The sequence below is a fragment of the Scyliorhinus canicula genome, chromosome 18 (genome assembly GCF_902713615.1).
Source record: "Scyliorhinus canicula chromosome 18, sScyCan1.1, whole genome shotgun sequence".
NCBI classification, from domain to species: domain Eukaryota; kingdom Metazoa; phylum Chordata; class Chondrichthyes; order Carcharhiniformes; family Scyliorhinidae; genus Scyliorhinus; species Scyliorhinus canicula.
The window spans coordinates 1,916,885-1,936,250 of record NC_052163.1 but is presented as its reverse complement, the minus strand read 5'-3'; the positions used below and the strand labels follow the sequence as shown (position 1 = coordinate 1,936,250).

General features: G+C 48.3%; 1 protein-coding gene across 7 annotated transcripts in view; it reads right to left on the bottom strand.

Moving 5' to 3' along the window:
* abcc3 (ATP-binding cassette, sub-family C (CFTR/MRP), member 3) overlaps nucleotides 1-19,366 on the bottom strand; it is a 183,552-nt gene that overhangs the window by 63,494 nt on the left and 100,692 nt on the right. For 6 of the 7 annotated variants that reach the window (XM_038776532.1, XM_038776531.1, XM_038776534.1 and 3 more), the window contains exons 13-18: nucleotides 16,709-16,855; nucleotides 13,935-14,022; nucleotides 11,039-11,105; nucleotides 8,019-8,145; nucleotides 4,516-4,692; nucleotides 4,263-4,430 (exon numbers count right to left, since the gene is read on the bottom strand). In XM_038776532.1, coding sequence (XP_038632460.1) covers nucleotides 4,263-4,430; nucleotides 4,516-4,692; nucleotides 8,019-8,145; nucleotides 11,039-11,105; nucleotides 13,935-14,022; nucleotides 16,709-16,855 — 774 coding nt within the window. Of the gene's footprint in view, nucleotides 1-4,262; nucleotides 4,431-4,515; nucleotides 4,693-8,018; nucleotides 8,146-11,038; nucleotides 11,106-13,934; nucleotides 14,023-16,708; nucleotides 16,856-19,366 lie in introns of those variants that run through there. The other variant, XR_005457913.1, reaches the window with a different exon arrangement.

The following is a 19,366-nucleotide window of genomic DNA, read 5'->3' as shown; positions in this document are numbered from 1 at the left end:
CTGTTTATTCAGCAGGGTGAGGATCACGCACTGTGTAACTGTACAGAGTCACTGTTTATTCAGGTTGAGGATCACTCACTGTGTAACTGTACAGAGTCACTGTTTATTCAGGGTGAGGATCACTCACTGTGTAACTGTACAGAGTCACTGTTTAGTCAGCAGGGTGAGGATCACTCACTGTGTAACTGTACAGATTCACTGTTTATTCAGGGTGAGGGTCACTCACTGTGTAACTGTACAGAGTCACTGTTATTCAGGGTGAGGATCACTCACTGTGTAACTGTACAGAGTCACTGTTTATTCAGCAGGGTGAATATCACTCACTGTGTAACTGTACAGAGTCACTGTTTATTCAGGGTGAGGGTCACTCTCTGTGTAACTGTACAGAGTCACTGTTTATTCAGCAGGGTGAGGATCACTCACTGTGTAACTGTACAGAGTCACTGTTTATTCAGCAGGGTGAGGATCACTCACTGTGTAACTGTACAGAGTCACTATTTATTCAGCAGGGTGAGGATCACGCACTGTGTAACTGTACAGAGTCACTGTTTAGTCAGCAGGGTGAGGATCACGCACTGTGTAACTGTACAGAGTCACTGTTTATTCAGCAGGGTGAGGATCACTCACTGTGTAACTGTACAGAGTCACTGTTTATTCAGCAGGGTGAGGATCACTCACTGTGTAACTGTACAGAGTCACTGTTTATTCAGCAGGGTGAGGATCACGCACTGTGTAACTGTACAGAGTCACTGTTTATTCAGCAGGGTGAGGATCACTCACTGTGTGACTGTACAGAGTCACTGTTTATTCAGCAGGGTGAGGATCACGCACTGTGTAACTGTACAGAGTCACTGTTTATTCAGGTTGAGGATCACTCACTGTGTAACTGTACAGAGTCACTGTTTATTCAGGGTGCGGATCACTCACTGTGTAACTGTACAGAGTCACTGTTTACTCAGCAGGGTGAGGATCACTCACTGTGTAACTGTACAGAGTCACTGTTTATTCAGCAGGGTGAGGATCACGCACTGTGTAACTGTACAGAGTCACTGTTTATTCAGCAGGGTGAGGATCACTCACTGTGTGACTGTACAGAGTCACTGTTTATTCAGCAGGGTGAGGATCACGCACTGTGTAACTGTACAGAGTCACTGTTTATTCAGGTTGAGGATCACTCACTGTGTAACTGTACAGAGTCACTGTTTATTCAGGGTGCGGATCACTCACTGTGTAACTGTACAGAGTCACTGTTTACTCAGCAGGGTGAGGATCACTCACTGTGTAACTGTACAGAGTCACTGTTTATTCAGCAGGGTGAGGATCACTCATAGAACATAGAACATAGAACACTACAGCGCAGTACGGGCCCTTCGGCCCTCGATGTTGCGTCGACCTGTGAAACCATCTGAAGCCTATCTGACCTACACTATTCCATTTTCATCCATATGTCTATCCAGTGACCACTTAAATGCCCTTAAAGTTGGCGAGTCTACTACTGTTGCAGGCAGGGCGTTCCACACCCCTACTACTCTTTGAGTAAAGAAACTGCCTCTGACATCTGTCCTATATCTCTCACCCCTCAATTTAAAGCTATGTCCCCTCGTGTTGGTCATCACCATCCGAGGAAAAAGACTCTCACTGTCCACCCTATCTAACCCTCTGACTATCTTATATGTCTCTATTAAGTCACCTCTCAGCCTTCTCCTCTTTAACGAAAACAACCTCAATTCCCTGAGCCTTTCCTCGTAAGACCTTCCCTCCATACCAGGCAATATCCTAGTAAATCTCCTCTGAACCCTTTCCAAAGCTTCCACATCCTTCCTATAATGTGGTGACCAGAACTGCACGCAGTACTCCAGGTGTGGCCGCACCAGAGTTATGTACAGCTGCAGCATGACCCTGTGGTTCCGAAACTCAATCCCCCCGCTTATAAAGGCTAGCACACCATATGCCTTCTTAACAGCCCTATTAACCTGGGTGGCAACTTTCAAGGATTTATGTACCTGGATGCCGAGATCTCTCTGTTCATCTACACTACCAAGAATCTTGCCATTAGCCCAGTACTCTGCATTCCTGTTACTCCTTCCAAAGTGAACCACCTCACACTTTTCCGCATTAAACTCCATCTGCCACCTCTCAGCCCAGCTCTGCAGCTTATCTATGTCCCTCTGTATCCTATAACATCCTTCAGCACTATCCACAACTCCACCGACCTTCGTGTCATCTGCAAATTTACTAACCCATCCTTCTACACCCTCTTCCAGGTCATTTATAAAAATGACAAACAGCAGTGGCCCCAAAACAGATCCTTGCGGTACACCACTAGTAACTGAACTCCAGGATGAACATTTGCCATCAACCACCACCCTCTGTCTTCTTTCAGCTAGCCAATTACTGATCCAAACCGCTAAATCACCTTCAATTCCATACTTCCTTATTTTCTGCAATAGCCTACCGTGGGGAACCTTATCAAACGCCTTACTGAAATCCATATACACCACATCAACAGCTTTACCCTGATCCACCTGTTTGGTCACCTTCTCAAAAACTCAATAAGGTTTGTGAGACATGACCTACCCTTCACAAAACCGTGTTGAGTATCGCTAATCAACTTGTTCTTTTCAAGATGATTATAAACCCTATCTCTTATAACCTTTTCCAACATTTTACCCACAACCGAAGTAAGGCTCACAGGTCTATAATTACCAGGGTTGTCTCTACTCCCCTTCTTGAACAAGGGGACAACATTTGCTATCCTCCAGTCTTCCGGCACTATTCCTGTCGACAAAGACGACATAAATATCAAGGACAAAGGCTCTGCAATCTCCTCCCTGGCTTCCCAGAGAATCCTAGGATAAATCCCATCTGGCCCAGGGGACTTATCTATTTTGACATTTTCTAAAATTGCTAACACCTCCTCCTTTTGAACCTCAATTCCATCTAGCCTGGTCGACTGAACCTGAGTGTTCTCCTCGACAACATTGTCTTTCTCCAGTGTAAACACTGACGAAAAATATCCATTTAATGCTTCCCCTATCTCCTCTGATTCCACACACAACTTTCCACTACTATCCTTGATTGGCCCTAATCTTACTCGAGTCATTCTTTTGTTCCTGATATACCTATAGAAAGCCTTAGGGTTTTCCTTGATCCTGATTATTAGTCACTGATTATTCAGCAGGTGAGGGTCACTCACTGTGTAACTGTACAGAGTCACTGTTTATTCAGCAGGGTGAGGATCACTCACTGTGTAACTGTACAGAGTCACTGTTTATTCAGTGTGAGGATCACTCACTGTGTAACTGTACAGAGTCACTGTTTATTCAGCAGGGTGAGGATCACTCACTGTGTAACTGTACAGAGTCACTGTTTATTCAGCAGGGTGAGGATTACTCACTGTGTAACTGTACTGAGTCACTGTTTATTCAGCAGGGTGAGGATCTCTCACTATGTAACTGTACAGAGTCACTGTTTATTCAGGGTGATGATCACTCACTGTGTAACTGTACAGAGTCACTGTTTATTCAGGGTGAGGATCACTCACTGTGTAACTGTACAGAGTCACGGTTTATTGCGGGTGAGGGTCACTCACTGTGTAACTGTACAGAGTCATTGTTTATTCAGCAGGGTGAGGATCACTCACTGTGTAACTGTACAGAGTCACTGTTTATTCAGCAGGGTGAGGATCACTCACTGTGTAACTGTACAGAGTCAGTGTTTATTCAGGGTGAGGATCATTCACTGTGTAACTGTACAGAGTCACTGTTTATTCAGCAGGGTGAGGATCACTCACTGTGTAACTGTACAGAGTCACTGTTTATTCAGCAGGGTGAGGGTCACTCACTGTGTAACTGTACAGAGCCACTGTTTATTCAGCAGGGTGAGGGTCACTCACTGTGTAACTGTACAGAGTCACTGTTTATTCAGCAGGGTGAGGGTCACTCACTGTGTAACTGTACAGAGTCACTGTTTATTCAGAGTGAGGATCACTCACTGTGTAACTGTACAGAGTCACTGTTTATTCAGGGTAAGGGTCACTCACTGTGTAACTGTACAGAGTCACTGTTTATTCAGGGTGAGGGTCACTCACTGTGTAACTGTACAGAGCCACTGTTTATTCAGCAGGGTGAGGGTCACTCACTGTGTAACTGTACAGAGTCACTGTTTATTCAGCAGGGTGAGGGTCACTCACTGTGTAACTGTACAGAGTAACTGCTTATTTAGGGTTACGGTCACACTTTAAAGATGTTTCATTGTTTTACCTTTTCCTTTAACATTCCGTCTGGGCCTATGACTTTATCGAAGATGTGTTTAGCCACATGTGCATCTACTGCCGAAAGGGGGTCATCCAGGAGATACACGTCTGTGTCGCTGTACACAGCTCGGGCCAGACTGACCCTCTGTTTCTGTCCTCCCGATAAGTTTATCCCCTGCACAAGGAGTATTGTATTATTAGTGTGAAAGCGACCGCCAAGTTGAGGAGGGGAAGGGGTAGATAGGAGTGAAGATGTTTACCTTTTCACCAATCTCAGTCTGGTCCCCACCAGGCAGTACATTCAGGTCAGTGATCAGCGCGCAGGCGTCCAGGACCTGTTGATATTTATGCTGACTTAGAGGCTCTTCAAAGATAATGTTATCTTTTAGCGAGGCATTCCGAATCCAGGCTTGCTGAGGAACGTAGGCTACAGATCCCTGGAAGAAAAACCCACTCAGATATCACAAAAATGTAGTGTTCACTACTGAACCATCCATTGTTAAATCGGGCAGTCACATTATTACTCAAAACACGATGATCATTATCCATTTGCATGAACATCATTTTCAAGGTTCTCAGCACAGCAGCTTAAAGACTGTATTATGGGTGCTAACAGCTGTGCTCACTCCTTATCTCATCAAATTTAAGGTGAAGTAAATTCAGGAGCAAATCATAATAAATAAGAAAAAGTGCTGAAAATACTCAGCATGCCAGCTTGAGATGTTTGTGACTCACCGAGTTTTATTGCTGCGATTCTATTCCTGTTTACCGCCTCTGGACCTGCTTTTGTTTCTTGCCCATTACCAAGCACCATCTCTCCTTTTGTCACTTCAGCTCTTCTGACTTCCTCCCTATCACAGACCTTCCCGCTTGTTCTTCCCCATCCTCTACCTGACTGTGTACTCACTTCAAACTTGTTAAATCTCAGTTCTTTTCCCGTTCTGTTGTCAGGTCATCGTCTGTTTCTCTCTTGCTCCACAGATACTGCCAGAGCTGCTGAGTATTTACAGAATGCTGTATTTTCAGGTTAGATTTCCAGCATTGCACTGTGTTGCTTTGGAATAAGTAATGATCATCTTGTGTGTATTAAAGCTTCTTTGAATCCCACTTTTTGTGTAGGGCTCCAGTTTATACATTGACTGCAATTTAAATAAAAGGTGCCGTGTCAGAGTGGCTTTGGAAAGAACTGGGCAAAATGCTCTTCACATAAGAAGCATTTGTTGGAGCAGTGTTTTTCAAACTCTTACACCCCCCCCCACAAGAGACTCGCTTTTGCTAACCAGCTGACCTTTGTGACCCACGCAGGCCGACATTAATGACCCACACCATGTTCGCTAACTTTTAATGCTAAAGGGGAGCCTGTTTGGTCCTCATTTTGATCTCACTCCAATCAGGTTCACAGGAGGAGAGGGAAATGCGCATATCCGGTGCAGCCAGTTCCTTTGTGCCATCTTCATCTTTGTGAGAACATAAAATCCAACCTCTCACATGCAGGTCGTTGTGAAGGGCAACAGCAACAAAATGCTTGTTTTACTCAGCACTGGATACAACTGGGAGATGCTACTGCAGAATGCTGACAGCCTCATGGGCTTTTGGCGTGATTTTAATGTGGTATCACAGGTCAGATGCAGCAGCTCAGTCTCCTTATTTGGAGTCAGCTGTAAGTTAACAAAACAACTGACTGGAAAGTAGCGACAAAAACTGTTGGTCAGCGTGGCCAGATGCAACTGAATAAGGCTTGCCAGTCTATGGGAGGATGTTCCTATTTAAACCTGAACTCCCTTGTGTATTCCCTTTATTTTCTGTAATCTTGGCTGTTATAACTTTTGCATCTGGAGAATTACTGAACCCCCGCTGGCAGAGGTGCTACTTGATTTGACCTCATGAAACCCCCGGTACCAGTCCTATTTGGTCCGGCCCAGTGATGACATATTTTGATGGATTTGGCTGACAGCCAATCGACTACTTTGATTTATCAGGACTTGACTGGCTCGCGATCATGATTGGTGCTGGTGTTCCAGAATGTTCTGCCAAACTCAGACAGGCTCCATTTTGTACAGTGAAGTTAACTTTTGATAAAGAGGCTTTGAGAGTCACAGTTCACATTTCTCTCTCTCTCCACAGCCAGTTAAACCTGCAGGAAGATCCAGACCAGCACCAGGCAGGCTGGGTTATCTGAAAAGCTCCTTTCAAAATCTGATAATTGGAGAACTCTGAACTTACCTCAGTGAGGCCTGATAATTGTGAGTTCTGATTGAATGCACATGCCAGAAGATCCAATCCAACTGCTGGTTTTCAAAACTCCGCAACTGGGAAAGCCAGCCGACTGCGTAGACTTCAACATCAGCAACAAGAATCTTCCATATTTTAATCCCCTATCATTTTACCCCTTTCCCTTCCTCTGTGCGCGTCTGTCTTGTGTGTGTTTGCGGAAGGTGGGACGGTCGAAGGGAAAAGTAATAGATTAGCAGACCGTTATTCTAGTTTAATAATTGTATGTTTTAACTCTTTCTCTTGTTATAAATAAACAATTATTGTGTGTCTGTACTTACAAATCTGGGGCGAAATTCTCCGACCGGGGCCGGCGAAAATCCCACCCCCGCCGTGGCCGGAATTCTCCGCCACCCGGGAATTGGCGGGGGCGGGATTCACGCCCCGCCGATCGGCGAGCCCCCTGCGGCGATTCTCCGGCCCGCGATGGGCCGATATCCCGCCGCTGAGAGGCCAATCCTGCCGCCGTGGTTTCAACCACCTCTGGTGGCGGCGGGATTGGCGGCGCGAGCGGGGGGGCGTCTGTCAGGGCGGGGGGGGGGGGGGGGGGGGCAGTGGGTGGGCTGTGATGTTGCGGTTGGCGGGTTAGAATCATAGAATTTACAGTGCAGTAGTTAGGTTTAGTGCATGGCTGGCGCTATGTTGTACGCCGCAGCATATGCAGGTCGTCAGCCGTGAGTATACGCTGCCTGGGACCCGGACATTCTCCGGCCGTTTTCGGTACTGGAATCGGTTAGGGGTCGCCGCTGACTTTCCTGTCATGAAAGTCGGCACATTCTATGCAGGCAGCAGCATTTAGTCTTCAGGACGGAGAATTCAGCCCCCTGTGTTAACAATACCGTACTATTGTAGCCCGAATATGCTGTAAGCAGTGGGAGCTATAACTCCTGGTTTAATGGACAGTGTTATTAATCGCTGACCTGTTAGGTCTGATTCTGTTGAACATTCACTAAAATGAGCGTTACTCATTGTCCTCCCCTGATATTGCCAGCGATTCGCAGATCCTTGGGTTGATTTTAAGCCAGGCGGCAGGATAGTTCCAGTGGGCTAGGGATTTATTTGCTCAGATCCCACTGTCCTCATGCTGAGTCCATTGGGATGTGTTTCTCCGACGAGGATAAAGGGACACTGCCAGCAGGGAGTGGGCTTTTAAACAAGCACACAGAGTCCAATGTGATCAGCATAGGAAGAACAGTAGACGGCCATTCAGCCCCTCAAGCCCCTGCTATTTAATGAGAGCATGGCTGATCCGTACCTTAATTCCCCCACCAGTAGAACAGTCTTCGCCAGTCAATTCCTTTCAAATTCCCAGGCATCTTCAAATTTAACAGCATGGCAACAAACCACTCAGACAAAATGGTGTTTATGCTCCACACAAGCCTCCTGCTCCACCCACCAAGGTGACATTCCGATTGATCCATTGGAACCGGACTGCAATCTGAACAATGCACCTGCCACGAAAAGTGAGTTCTCAGACAGTGAGGGTGCTTACCTGGATCGCCACTCTGCCCTCCAGCTTCTCCAACTCTCCCAGAAGGGCGGAGACGAGCGAAGACTTGCCACATCCAACGTGGCCGACAACCGCCACCAGCGAGCCCTGCGGTACCATCATACTGATCCTGCAGTTTAAAAATTCAAAAAGGACACATTGCAGCTACTGTTTACATAATCAGACATTTTGAGGCTGGGCAAAGACACAGAGTGCTGGTCGTATCCAAGTGTGATACAGGAGGGGAGATATGTTGGCCAGTCAGGAAGCGTTAATACGTGAATATAAGCTCCGGGTTTCGTTCGAGGGAAGGAGGGAGGTGAGGAGATCCCCTGCTTTGACGTTCTGGGGAACAGTGAGGCAGGTAATTCAGTGGATGTCTCTCGTACCTCGCAGTCAAGGCCATGAATTATAGTCCTACTGCAGAGTTGAGAACATGATCCAAACTGGTGCAGAACAGAAAGAGTGTCGCACTATCAGAGGGTCAATACTGAGGGAGTGCCGCACTGAGAGAGGGTCAGTACTGAGGGAGTGCCGCACTGTCAGAGGGTCAGTACTGAGGGAGCTCTGCACTGTCAGAGGGTCAGTACTGAGGGAGTGCTGCATTGTCAGAGGGTCAGTACTGAAGGAGTGCCGCACTGAGAGAGGGTCAATACTGAGGGAGTGCCGCACTGAGAGAGGGTCAGTACTGAGGGAGTGCCGCACTGTCAGAGGGTCAGTACTGAGGGAGCTCTGCACTGTCAGAGGGACAGTACTGAGGGAGTGCCGCACTATCAGAGGGTCAATACTGAGGGAGTGCCGCACTGAGAGAGGGTCAGTACTGAGGGAGTGCCGCACTGTCAGAGGGTCAGTACTGAGGGAGCTCTGCACTGTCAGAGGGTCAGTACTGAGGGAGTGCCGCACTGTCAGAGGGTCAGTACTGAGGGAGCTCTGCACTGTCAGAGGGTCAGTACTGAGGGAGTGCCGCACTGTCAGAGGGTCAGTACTGAGGGAGCTCTGCACTGTCAGAGGGTCAGTACTGAGGGAGTGCCGCACTCTCAGAGGGTCAGTACTGAGGGAGTGCTGCACTGTCAGAGGGTCAGTACTGAGGGAGTGCCGCACTGTCAGAGGGTCAGTACTGAGGGAGTGCCGCACTGTCAGAGGGTCAGTACTGAGGGAGTGCCGCACTGTCAGAGGGTCAGTACTGAGGGAGTGCTGCACTGTCAGAGGGTCAGTACTGAGGGAGTGCCGCACTGTCAGAGGGTCAGTACTGAGGGAGTGCTGCACTGTCAGAGGGTCAGTACTGAGTGAGTGCTGCACTGTCAGAGGGTCAGTACTGAGGGAGTGCCGCGCTGTCAGAGGGTCAGTACTGAGGGAGTGCCGCACTGTCAGAGGGTCAGTACTGAGGGAGTGCCGCACTGTCAGAGGGTCAGTACTGAGGGAGTGCCGCACTGTCAGAGGGTCAGTACTGAGGGAGTGCTGCACTGTCAGAGGGTCAGTACTGAGGGAGTGCCGCACTGTCAGAGGGTCAGTACTGAGGGAGTGCTGGACTGTCAGAGGGTCAGTACTGAGGGAGTGCTGCACTGTCAGAGGGTCAGTACTGAGGGAGTGCTGCACTGTCAGAGGGTCAGTACTGAGGGAGTGCTGCACTGTCAGAGGGTCAGTACTGAGGGAGTGCTGCACTGTCAGAGGGTCAGTACTGAGGGAGTGCCGCACTGTCAGAGGGTCAGTACTGAGGGAGTGCCGCACTGTCAGAGGGTCAGTACTGAGGGAGTGCTGCACTGTCAGAGGGTCAGTACTGAGGGAGTGCCGCACTGTCAGAGGGTCAGTACTGAGGGAGTGCTGCACTGTCAGAGGGTCAGTACTGAGTGAGTGCTGCACTGTCAGAGGGTCAGTACTGAGGGAGTGCCGCGCTGTCAGAGGGTCAGTACTGAGGGAGTGCCGCACTGTCAGAGGGTCAGTACTGAGGGAGTGCCGCACTGTCAGAGGGTCAGTACTGAGGGAGTGCCGCACTGTCAGAGGGTCAGTACTGAGGGAGTGCTGCACTGTCAGAGGGTCAGTACTGAGGGAGTGCCGCACTGTCAGAGGGTCAGTACTGAGGGAGTGCTGGACTGTCAGAGGGTCAGTACTGAGGGAGTGCTGCACTGTCAGAGGGTCAGTACTGAGGGAGTGCTGCACTGTCAGAGGGTCAGTACTGAGGGAGTGCTGCACTGTCAGAGGGTCAGTACTGAGGGAGTGCTGCACTGTCAGAGGGTCAGTACTGAGGGAGTGCCGCACTGTCAGAGGGTCAGTACTGAGGGAGTGCCGCACTGTCAGAGGGTCAGTACTGAGGGAGTGCTGCACTGTCAGAGGGTCACAATTCGTCCGGACCTGGAGATTTCTCCACATTTAAGCCCGCCAACACCTCCAATACCTTGTCCCTCTCTATAACAACTTACTGAATAATCTCACAGTCTCTCTCCCCGAGTTTCATATCTGCCTTCTCATTCTCTTGGGTGACGACAGATGTGAAATATTCATTTAAGAGCCAATATCCTCAGGCTCCACCCACAGATTCCCCCTTGGTCCCTAATGGGCCCAACTCTTTCCCTGCTTTCCCTCTTCCCAATTATATACTTACAGAATATTTTGGGATTTTCCCTACTTTTACCAGCTAGAGATTTCTCATATCCCCGCTTTGCTCTCCTAATTTCTTTCTTAAACTCCATCCTGTACTTTCTGTGCTCCACTGATGCCTCTGTTGGTTTTCTCCTCTTGTACTTATTAAAAGCCTCTCTCTTCCGTCACATTGTATCCTGAAGGGTGGCACGGTAGCACAGTGGTTAGCACTGCTGCCTCATGGCGCCGAGGACCCGGCTACGATCCCGGAGTTTGCACATTCTCCCCGTGTTTGCGTAGGTTTCATCCCCACAACCCAAAGATGTGCAGGGTAGGTGGATTGGCCACGCTAAATTGCCTCTTAATTTAAAAAAATGAATTGGGTACTGCAAAAAAATTTTTAAAAACCCTTTGATGCATAAACTCACAGCTTAATCTGTTCTTACCCATTCAGGACAACAGGATCAGTCTTTCCCCAGCTAAACGTCCCGTTCAGCATGGTGATAGCATATCCTGCAAAACACAAGAGTCTTTAGAGACGTGATATCAGAGACAGAAAGAAAGTGAGAGAGGGAAAAAGAGTAAGAGAAAGGGAAAGAGAGAGAAAGAAGGGAGAGAAGTAGTGAAAGAGAGAGATACTGTAAAAGAAAGAGTGTTTATTTTAAGTGGGAGTAAGCAGGTGATGGAAAGGTGAAGGTTAATCAACGGAATGGGAGCTACAGGAACCTGTAAGGAGCTGGATCGCCTGTGATGCTCAGCTCATCATCTCCAACGCTGGATTGAAGAAGAGTGGGGGGTATCGGGGAAGGCGATTCTCACACAGAAACCCTTTTTACTACTTCTGTTTCAATTTGGAAAAAGTCTCCAGTAAGTGATTTATCAGGGAGATTTCCAAATATAACTTAGGGGCAGGTATAACAGTGGCACCTGGACTGCTCCAGTTTCCTCCCACAGGTCAAAGATATGCAGGTTAGATGGATTGGACATGCTAAATTGCCCCTTAGTGTCCAGGTTATGGGGTTACGGGGATAGGGCAGGATGGATAGGTGAGTGAACATCGGTAGAGTGCTCTTTTGAGGGGTCAGTGCAGACTCGATGGGCCGAATGGTGTCCTTCTACACTGTAGGGATTCTATGATTCTAAAATAAAGACCAAATCACATGTCGACAATAGGTAAACAAAGTAAATTGTGAGCCTTTTACCTTGCACTGAAACACAGCAATTTACCTTCATGGTGACAGCATTAACCTTTCCCAGACTCCAAGCTCCTTATTTAAAGGACATCAGAGGCTTCAATGGATCCCAAGATAGATTTCTTGGAATTTTGGACGGATCCAGCTTCTTGTCTGTCAATTGGGAAGATACATAATCCCACAAATCGATGATAAATTCTTCCTGGGCCCCCGATTGGCTGTACAAGGTTCTCTTGGAGTGGTAATAAAACTTATGATAGGTTCATCGACACTGGGAGGGAGAGGTATTTGAGGTCTGGCGTAGTCACTAAAGAGCTGGTTTCAGGGTAAGGTCAAAGTTCTGTAAGAATGTCCGAATCTCAGAGGGCACTAAGGCCCAGAAGACCAGACAGTTGGCTGGGTTGTCCATGGGAGAGAGTCCAGGCTGGCTGGAGAGAAGTGGCAGGGAAAGTCAGGGTAACTTCCAACACTCCCAAGATCTGCCAAATAGGGCTGGAAGAGGTTCAATGTTCTTACAAGTGCAACCAAGAGTCAAGGATCTGGTACCTTCATACACACTCTGCAGACAGGAAAATAGAGTTAGGGCCACAATCATGATTTTAATCGAAAGGCAGAGCAGCCTTGAGGGCTGAATGGCCTATTCCTGCTCCTGATTCTGCTGTTCTTGTGGCACTCATCTCCTTACATCTCATACCCTTTCTCCCTCAGTCAGGGAAACTTGACAATACAAAGGGAAACCCTAATAGTTGACTGTGGCTGAGTAGGTAGAAGTGTATATAATAATATTTCTTTATTGTCAAAGTAGGCTTACATTAACACTGCAATGAAGTTACTGTGACTGTCATAGAATTTACAGTGCAGAAGGCCATTCGGCCCATCGAGCCTGCACCGGCCTTTGGAAAGAGCACCCCACCCAAGCCCACGCCTCCACCCCATCCGCGTAACCGATTAACCCTACCTCACCTTTTTGGATACTAAGGGCAATTTATCATGTCCAATCCACCTAACCTGCACATCTTTGGACTGTGGAGGAAACCGGAGCACCCGGAGCACCCGGAGGAAACCCACGCAGACGCTGGGAGAACGTGCAGACTCCTCATAGACAGTGACCCAAGCCGGGAATTGAACCTGGGACCCTGGTGCTGTGAAGCAACTGTGCTAACCACCATGCTACCGCGCCCCACACAAAAGCCCCTAGTCTCCATACTCCCAGTGAAAATCCCCGAGTCGCCACACTCCGGTGCCTGTTCGGGAACACAGAGGGAGAATTCAGAATGCCCAATTCACCTAACAAGCACGTCTTTAGGGACAGGTGGGAGGAAACCGGAGCACCCGGAGGAAACCCACCCAGACACGGGGAGAACGTGCAGACTCTGCACAGACAGTGACCCAAGCCGGGAATCGAACCTGGGACCCTGGAGCTGTGAAGCAACAGTGCTAACCACTGTGCTACCGTGCCGCCCACACGGGCAGAAAAGATGTCTTCTGCATTGGCAACATCAAGAGCTTCCAGCCTAGCATCTTCCATGTCTTCATCCTGCTCCTCTCCCTAGCGCAAGGATAGCGATTCCCAATGCAGATCTGCATCCTGTGTACAAAGCATAAACTGGGTATAGCCATGGGAAACTCGCACAAAGTCCTGACTGACTTTCTGCTGGACTGAAGTGATTGTTAAGATAGCCAATCATCAGTAGCAGCACACAAAACAGTCTCCTGTATGCGATATCTGTCCGTGCATGCCCTCCCCCAGCCTCCTATCACCACCGAATGAGTTGGGTCATAGGTTGGAGCAAATGAATCAAGGAGTGTTGGCCATGCTCCTTGGCCCCAATCATATAAAGCTGAGGCTTCTGGTGGCACAAATATTGTGGATGCATCCTGCAGGAATCCATTTTACCTTGTTCACTGTTCAAATTGGGCAGTAATTGGGAGAGGGAGAGGCAGAAAAGAGGGAGAGACAGAAAGAGAGGGGCAGAAAAAGAGTGGAACAGAAAGGAGAAAGCAGGGATAAAGGAAAAGGAAGAGAGGAAAAGAGAGAAATGGAAGGAGAGAGAATGATTACAAAAAAGAGAAAGATCACAAGTAAAAACTGTGAATGCTCCAAGAGACTGCAAACAGTCAGGCAGGTTCAGACAGGACCCAGGATTACCTGTTGCAGTCTTTTGTCTCTCGATGCTTGTAGGATCCAGCTCATCGTGGCTCAGGAAATTCTGTAATCGTTTCAGTGAAACGGTGGCCTGAGAAAGCAAGAGGGGGGAAGAGGGATCCCGAGTCCAATTCAAGCAGAGAGGAGATGGACAGAGAAATAAGTTAAATATCAGGAAGTGTTCTTTTTCCTCAGAGAAGCAATGCTCTGTGAACAAAGTCGTCAGTTCCCCATAGGCCTTGAAGGGAAGCTGGTGGTTGTGAGGGAGGAGGCAGTATGCAGGGTGATGTTATCGGCCTGCTTGGCTTACTGCAGCCCCCCGATTCTTTACTCAAGAGAAATTTCCCCAGAGGTCTTCCTGAATTGGCTTCAGGTTCTATATCACCTTGGGGGTTTGGGGAGGTGGGGGGTGGCGGTATGAGACTGGGCCACATGTGGATGAAGTGGGGCACTGACACCAGATAATCATTTCCTGTGCTTCCTTCTGTACGATCCTCTGTTCAATGAATTTAACTTCACTTCCTCATTTTGTGTAAAATTATATTTCACATTCGTATGGAGTAAAATTCAGCATTTCAATCTGCTCTTGTATTTTGAAAGAGATCAGCTAAATTTTGATTATTTGACAAATTAACACAAGATAAGAGGAGGACATCAACAATCCATCAGCGATATCTCATCACTTGTGGTTCCTGTGGTTCTCTCACAGTTCCCCTTCTCCCAAGAGATTAGATTGTATCCGAGACTAGTGCCTGCTTGGCACTCCCCCTCCTCCCCAGAGAGTGGCACACAGGCAGGGCTGCACTGTCAGAGGGTCAGTACTGAGGGAGTGCCGCACTGTCAGAGGGTCAGTACTGAGGGAGTGCCGCACTGTCAGAGGGTCAGTACTGAGGGAGTGCTGCACTGTCAGAGGGTCAGTACTGAGGGAGTGCTGCACTGTCAGAGGGTCAGTACTGAGGGAGTGCCGCACTGTCAGAGGGTCAGTACTGAGGGAGTGCTGCACTGTCAGAGGGTCAGTACTGAGGGAATGCTGCACTGTCAGAGGGTCAGTACTGAGGGAGTGCTGCACTGTCAGAGGGTCAGTACTGAGGGAGTGCTGCACTGTCAGAGGGTCAGTACTGAGGGAGTGCTGCATTGTCAGAGGGTCAGTACTGAGGGAGTGCCGCACTGTCAGAGGGTCAGTACTGAGGGAGTGCTGCACTGTCAGAGGGTCAGTACTGAGGGAGTGCTGCACTGTCAGAGGGTCAGTACTGAGGGAGTGCTGCACTGTCAGAGGGTCAGTACTGAGGGAGTGCCGCACTGTCAGAGGGTCAGTACTGAGGGAGTGCCGCACTGTCAGAGGGTCAGTACTGAGGGAGTGCTGCACTGTCAGAGGGTCAGTACTGAGGGAGTGCTGCACTGTCAGAGGGTCAGTACTGAGGGAGTGCCGCAATGTCAGAGGGTCAGTACTGAGGGAGTGCTGCACTGTCAGAGGGTCAGTACTGAGGGAGTGCTGCACTGTCAGAGGGTCAGTACTGAGGGAGTGCTGCACTTTCAGAGGGTCAGTACTGAGGGAGTGCAGCACTGTCAGAGGGTCAGTACTGAGGGAGTGCCGCACTGTCAGAGGGTCAGTACTGAGGGAGTGCCGCACTGTCAGAGGGTCAGTACTGAGGAAGTGCTGCACTGTCAGAGGGTCAGTACTGAGGGAGTGCTGCACTGTCAGAGGGTCAGTACTGAGGGAGTGCTGCACTGTCAGAGGGTCAGTACTGAGGGAGTGCCGCACTGTCAGAGGGTCAGTACTGAGGGAGTGCCGCACTGTCAGAGGGTCAGTACTGAGGGAGTGCTGCACTGTCAGAGGGTCAGTACTGAGGGAGTGCTGCACTGTCAGAGGGTCAGTACTGAGGGAGTGCCGCACTGTCAGAGGGTCAGTACTGAGGGAGTGCCGCACTGTCAGAGGGTCAGTACTGAGGGAGTGCTGCACTGTCAGAGGGTCAGTACTGAGGGAGTGCCGCAATGTCAGAGGGTCAGTACTGAGGGAGTGCTGCACTGTCAGAGGGTCAGTACTGAGGGAGTGCCGCACGGTCAGAGGGTCAGTACTGAGGGAGTGCCGCAATGTCAGAGGGTCAGTACTGAGGGAGTGCTGCACTGTCAGAGGGTCAGTACTGAGGGAGTGCTGCACTGTCAGAGGGTCAGTACTGAGGGAGTGCTGCACTGTCAGAGGGTCAGTACTGAGGAAGTGCCGCACTGTCAGAGGGTCAGTATTGAGGGAGTTCTGCATTGTCAGAGGGTCAGTACTGAGGGAGTGCCGCACTGTCAGAGGGTCAGTACTGAGGGAGTGCTGCACTGTCAGAGGGTCAGTACTGAGGGAGTGCCGCACTGTCAGAGGGTCAGTATTGAGGGAGTTCTGCATTGTCAGAGGGTCAGGACTGAGGGAGGGCCGCACTGTCAGAGGGTCTGTACTGAGGGAGTGCCGCACTGTCAGAGGGTCAGTACTGAGGGAGTGCCGCACTGTCAGAGGGTCAGTACTGAGGGAGTGCTGCACTGTCAGAGGGTCAGTACTGAGGGAGTGCCGCACTGTCAGAGTGTCAGGACTGAGGGAGTGCAAATCTTTTCAATGACTCCTCTCAATTTAAAGCAAATTTTCACCTTCCTGGAAGCAGAGTATTTATTACAAACAAATCAGCTGAGATTCCTCTGGCTATTTTAACTGCACAGACAAAAAGATTGGTTAACCTTTTCTACTCCCTACAACTTGCCTCTCTCTATAATGGAGCGGACACCACCCGGGCCAGCCTCACCTGAACAACACCACTGATGACTTGAGGCAGCATATTGAGTGGAAACCGCAGGATATTGAAGAGAGACAAAGAGACAAAAGCTCTCTGTGCGTCCAACACGTTATTCTCATCCACAGTCACGTATACTGCAAAGCTAGTCAAGGCAACCTGAATTAGAACAGGAGAAATATGTTGAATCCTTGGTGGAATTGAATAATTATTAATGTGAAAGTACCAAGACCACTCCCAGGACAGGTACAGCACGGGGTTAGATACAGAGTAAAGCTCCCTCTACACTGTCCCCATCAAACACTCCCAGGACAGGTACAGCATGGGGTTAGATACAGAGTAAAGCTCCCTCTACACTGTCCCTATCAAACACTCCCAGGACATGTACAGCATGGGGTTAGATACAGAGTAAAGCTCCCTCTACACTGTCCCCATCAAACACTCCCAGGACAGGTACAGCACGGGGTTAGATACAGAGTAAAGCTCCCTCTACACTGTCCCCATCAAACACTCCCAGGACAGGTACAGCACGGGTTAGATACAGAGTAAAGCTCCCTCTACACTGTCCCCATCAAACACTCCCAGGACAGGTACAGCACGGGGTTAGATACAGAGTAAAGCTCCCTCTACACTGTCCCCATCAAACACTCCCAGGACAGGTACAGCACGGGGTTAGATACAGAGTAAAGCTCCCTCTACACTGTCCCCATCAAACACTCCCAGGACAGGTACAGCACGGGGTTAGATACAGAGTAAAGCTCCCTCTACACTGTCTCCATCAAACAGTCCCTGCTCAGCAGTTATGTACATTTAGTGACCATTTCTAAGTGGTTGAGATTAATTAAACAGAGTCTGGGATTAGCCTGGGCCTTTCCTCACCGACACTGTGGGTGATGCAGTTGTCACAGAGGGACTTCAGGAAGCAACAGGTGTCTTTCCTCCTGGACAAAACGGTCCCAGATGGTTAATATGCTGGGATTGTGCCTCGTGATGAATAACCAGTTCATGGTTCAGGTTAATATTTTGGAGGTAATTTTTAGTTCAGGGATGATTGAACTTTAATTTTAGAGAACAGGATAAATGTAACAAAAACAGCCCGGTGTCTATTCCACTCGGTTAGGGCCACGTTGCCTTAATGGCCAACAGCTAGAATGGTAATATCCTAATACAGCAAGTGAGTTACTTAGTTGGAGGGCTGGAGGCATGATGCTTAAACTGATTGCAAAAAAGTGCAGCCCATAGAGATACTTGTTTCAGGTGTTGAGTGAAATTTGTTTAAAAGCATTCAGTGAACTGTGAAAGACTATATTGTGAGAGAGGTGGATGAAACTTAAGAAGGTTCTGAATTTTTCTTTGTGTGTTGTGAGAAAGGGTTAGTTGAAGCTTAAACGTTGCATGCTTTGCGGTTCACACACAAGTCCTGGGACCCATTTGGTGCAGTTGGGGCTCAGGAGACGTCATAAGGAGCTGAAATGGTGGTGGGGAGAGTTAGGGCTGAGAAGAAGCCCTGGGATCCATTTCTAGCTTGGTGCAGCCAGGGGACAGGAGTTCCGAGAAACCCAGGCGCAGACTCAGCTTAGTGAATCCCATTGGGACACAGATTTCAGGAGAAGAGATTGAACCAAACAGTCATTCAGGTTTTCCAAGTCAGAGTGGCCTTTGAGGACATTCAGAGGTTAGATCTATGAAAGTAAAATGCTGAAATCCCTCATAAAACAAAGCTTTAATGTGACTTTCTGGTTCATAGTGATCACTGACATCTTGCTGAAAAATCCACGGCATCCATCATGGTCGAATCTGCCATTTAATCTGCAGTATGGTGTGTTTCACCACACTTTGCTTTTGAATTCATGTTTATCTCAGGTTAATTCAGACTGTTAGGGTATAAGATAGATATTATAGATTATAGTACAAATTCATAAAAATAAAACAAAGTTTGTTGTTGTTTGTTTAGCACTGTGGAATCTTATGGCTTTCTTTTCCTGGTGGGTTACCTTGGATTTCAGATTTTGTCTACTTTAAACAAAAAGTTATTGGTCCCTAGCTCAATCATGCATAAATTGAGGGCTCTTGGGGGGGATCTCTAATCCATAGAGAAATATGGGAGCTGAGAATTGCTGAGGGTACGGATGATATGATTTTCACTGTAACTTTTATTGTACCTATTAAAAGTCGAATGGCTTTGTCAGCAACTATGACCTTTCAGGAGAAGGAAGACATATAACCAGGTGATTGGCCATAATTAACCAAGGTTAGGATAATTGGTTAAAGGCAGGTTGTAATAGAGCAGGCATAGTTGAGATAATAGTGCAGTAGTTGGAATTGGAAGTATACCACATGTCTGGTTAGCCAGAATTCAGCTGTAGATGGAGCAGCTTGAGGTAGAAGGAGATGGAGAACTTTTAACTTGGAAAAAAAGAGAAATGTGAAGGCTTAAACCAGACTCCAGAGAAAGAAGTTAGCAAGCGAAGAGAGAGAGAAAAAAAAGAAAAAAAGAGTTTCAACGGGAGAGAGAAATCAGACAGCATGAAGTGGTTAAAGAGATGTTTGGGTTACAGGGTGAGAGAGCCTAGTAGTTTGGATGATGAGTTGAATCTCACTCCAAGCTTTGATAGAACAAAGAGATCACCGTCTGCCCATTCCACCAACTTATCCATGTCCTTTTGAAGT